The sequence below is a fragment of the Aplysia californica genome, unplaced genomic scaffold (assembly GCF_000002075.1).
Source record: "Aplysia californica isolate F4 #8 unplaced genomic scaffold, AplCal3.0 scaffold00847, whole genome shotgun sequence".
Taxonomy (NCBI): domain Eukaryota; kingdom Metazoa; phylum Mollusca; class Gastropoda; order Aplysiida; family Aplysiidae; genus Aplysia; species Aplysia californica.
The window spans coordinates 159557-162946 of record NW_004798117.1 but is presented as its reverse complement, the minus strand read 5'-3'; the positions used below and the strand labels follow the sequence as shown (position 1 = coordinate 162946).

Below are 3390 nucleotides of genomic sequence, written 5' to 3'. Positions count from 1 at the left end.
TGTCCGATATTCAACAAAACTTTTTTTGAAACCCACTAAAATTCCCTTTCGGGATACTATTACTCGAGTAATAACTCGAGTCTTAAGAGCCGTGGGACTCGAGTAATTACTCGAGTAATTACTCGAGTCCAGAGCAGATACTCGAGTCTGGACTCGAATCTTAATATGCTGGACTCGCACACCTCTACTCGCCGGTGATTAAATAAAATTGACACCCATTTTGATTTAAGTCACAACTGCAGTCAACGTCTTCGGTTTCACTTTATAAAAGTTTTACTTTAATGTTGTTGTCAATAGACTTGTCTTTTTAAAAAATATTTTCTACAAATACAGTTTCTTAAAAATCTGAATACTGAAAATCCACACGGACAAATTTCTTTCCAAGTGGCGCGAGCTTAACCTAAAAAGCTGAAAGTGAAAGTTTGTTGACACGAAACGAAAATAGCATCTAGCAACCAGCAGTGCCCAGCAGCCGATAGATCTAGATCTAGATCTACAAAAGCTGAAGAGAGTTGCCCTTTAAACCTGGTAATACTTTCTAACATTTGTTATGTTATCAGAGTGTATTTATCCCATTATTATTGTAGCTGTTTTGTCTCAGATACCGAATATAAAAAGTAAACAAATCAAGCGCGGCATCAGGGCTCGGCGCTAGTGAAAGTGAAAGCTTCCTTAGCAACGACCAGGTCGCGCGGCCGTTCCTTCGTGTTTAGCCGGATTAGTATCGGCTACTGCCGATTTGCATGACTGATCTTCTGGTCACTTCGTTTTCTTAGGACGGTTTTGCTTATACAAACATAGAGGAACAGAGAGTTGAATGTTTCGTGGGTCAGCGTGCGTGCGGCTAAGCAGGGGAAAAACGATTTAGTGACTGATTCACTGATTCATTTTCACGAAGAGGAAGCCTTAGAACTGAGCTTTGATCTTTTTATCTAGTGGTCAAATAAGCTTACAACTTGTGTTGATGCACGAGTTTGATGAAAGTGTCCCCTGTGTTATTTATTTCTTCAATCTTTCCTTGAGGATATAAACAGGTTGTTTGGCTTTTTTTAGCGGAGGTTGTTTTTTTTCTCAATTATTTCTTTTCCTTAACTTTCTTCTATACCGGCCTTCCCCTTTTAGTTACAGTCTAGAAAATATAGATTTATTCTTATTTAAGTGTATTATTTATTCTTATGTATAAAACCCACATGTTCAGTCATGATGATGATGGACTTTCGAAAAAGTAGACTACGATGAATGTGATCAATATTTTGAAACCATGCTGATAGTACAGATAGAAACTCTGCCTGAAATTAAGGTGTACATTTTGGAATGATTTAGGTAAGAGGAGGGTCATCATTTATGTGCTCGTCAGTGCTTACCAGAGTTGAATTTTTATAATTTTAAAATGTATAGGCTAATATAATATGTGCTTTGAATAGATTATTTAACTATTGTTTTCCACAACAGAATTTAAATGGTCATCTTTGTCTTTGATAACTGTAGGCCTCTTGTAAAGGATTCGAAATTCTAAATATTTCTGACCCTTTAGATTTTCAGATATACCGTACCATCATTTTGTTTAAGAAAATGTTCTCAATAAATTTGGTTGATAAAGAAATTAATGAGTATAGGCATTCCCTGTCAAAGCATCAGTCAGGTTTTGTTTACATTTCCTAGTTTCAGAGTTTCGAACTCATGTTACGGCGGGAAAAAATCCCCTAATTCTTTGAATGCCTGAAGAAAAGGATTCATTCAACATTTTGAAAGTGTATGTAGATATTTTGAGGTTCCATGTTATTTTGATAATTGTGTAATTTAACGCGGGGGGGGGGGATTTAACTTTTTCAAAAAATTTCCTAACACTTCTAAGGCATTGCTGTGTATATATTAGCATTAGTATTTAATAACAAAATAGAACTCTGTCACAGTAGCGATATATTGTAATATTATTATATGAACTACCAAACAAAAAAATTCTTCTGTTTTCAGTGTGATGAATTGGATGTGTGTCATAAAGAGAATTTGCATTTTTTGGTTAAAGTGTACGGATGTTACTTGAGCTTTTTTAAAAAATAACTTCTGTTTTTTTCTTGTTTTTGCTCATGATAAACTAATTTTTTTAAAGTGTTATTTCATAGTGAGTGTCCTGAAACTGCAGTAATAGCTTGCTTTTTGATCATTGTTATATATATCGTTGCTGTCCCAAGAAAGATAAGTAACTGCGGGCCTATTAAGTGCATTTTACAAAAACTCTGTGAGACTAGGTCAAACATTTTTACAGTGACTGTAGCAACAAGAAATTTTGTGTTTTGAGAGTTCAAGAAAAAGATTCATGGAAATCAGTTTTTATACTGTTAACATTCTCAATGCTATCTTGTTTCATCTTCTCAATACTATTGGGTTATCCTTTAACACAACTGTCAAGTTGAAATTTATTGTTATAAATTGCACAACAATAAATATTACTTTAATGTAAGTCTGTTTTAAAATCTTTATAAGCAGGTTGTCACAGTCCACAGTTCTAGACAGAAGAGCCATGGATGAAGGCACTTCTCAGGACAAACCTCGGTTCAGCTACTCCGCTGAAGACAACACACGCGGACCTGTCCGTACTGTCAGCACTGCGCCTGCTTTTGCCACAACACTATCTGGCCTAGAGGCTGTCTTGGAAGAAGATGAACTTTCAACCCACAGCCCACGAAGGGATGGAAGGCCAGATTCTGAGGACGATGAAGAGTATATGGAGAGGGGACAGGAAGCGGATGATGAAATGGCTGATAACGAGGAGTCGCCTCGTAGTCCGATGAGATCCCAACGAGCCTCAGACAAATCCCCAATGGATTCTCTCACAGTGCGAGGCAGCTCTCCAAGTAGACCGGATACATCTTCTAGCAGAAGACATCAGCCCAGCAATAAGGTAAGGATGCTCATAAACTTGACAGATCTATATTGTGGAGTCTACTTACAGTAAACTGCTTGCCTCAGTGGTTCAGCTTATGTGGAGAAAATTGGCAGCGAAGCAGGAGATTTGTCTGCTCCAGTATGTATTACTACTCTGTTTGAAGTGTTAAAAGAAAAGAAACTATTGGAAGAAAATTCATATGTAGGGCCCTATTATAAAATATATAAAACTTCTGATTTAAAGAAATCAGCTTCCAATGACAGATTGAAACAGATGAACATAAGTTTCCAGTTTAAGCCCACTTAGATTTGTAATTGTGTGTGTTACTAATTAATTGCTTTTTCATCTGTTTGTCTATTTTTATATGTTTCTCCTCCTTCTCTTCTCTCACTCTCTCTCTCTCTCTCTTTCTCTCTCTGTCCCTCTCTCCCCGCTCTCTCTCTCTCTCTCTCTCTCTCTCTCTCTCTCTCTCTATCTCTCTCTCCCTCTCTCTCCCTCTCTCT

At 37.1% G+C, this 3390-nt stretch overlaps 1 protein-coding gene across 1 annotated transcript in view; it reads left to right on the top strand.

Annotated features, from left to right (window-relative positions):
• Positions 1-295: 295 nt before the first annotated feature.
• LOC101858308 (leucine-rich repeat-containing protein 74B) overlaps positions 296-3390 on the top strand; it is a gene marked incomplete at its 3' end in the record, with an annotated part of 87203 nt that continues 84108 nt past the window's right edge. Inside the window, 2 exon segments of the mRNA XM_005110058.2 lie at positions 296-528; positions 2485-2902. Of these exon segments, the coding sequence (XP_005110115.2) occupies positions 2522-2902 (381 nt within the window).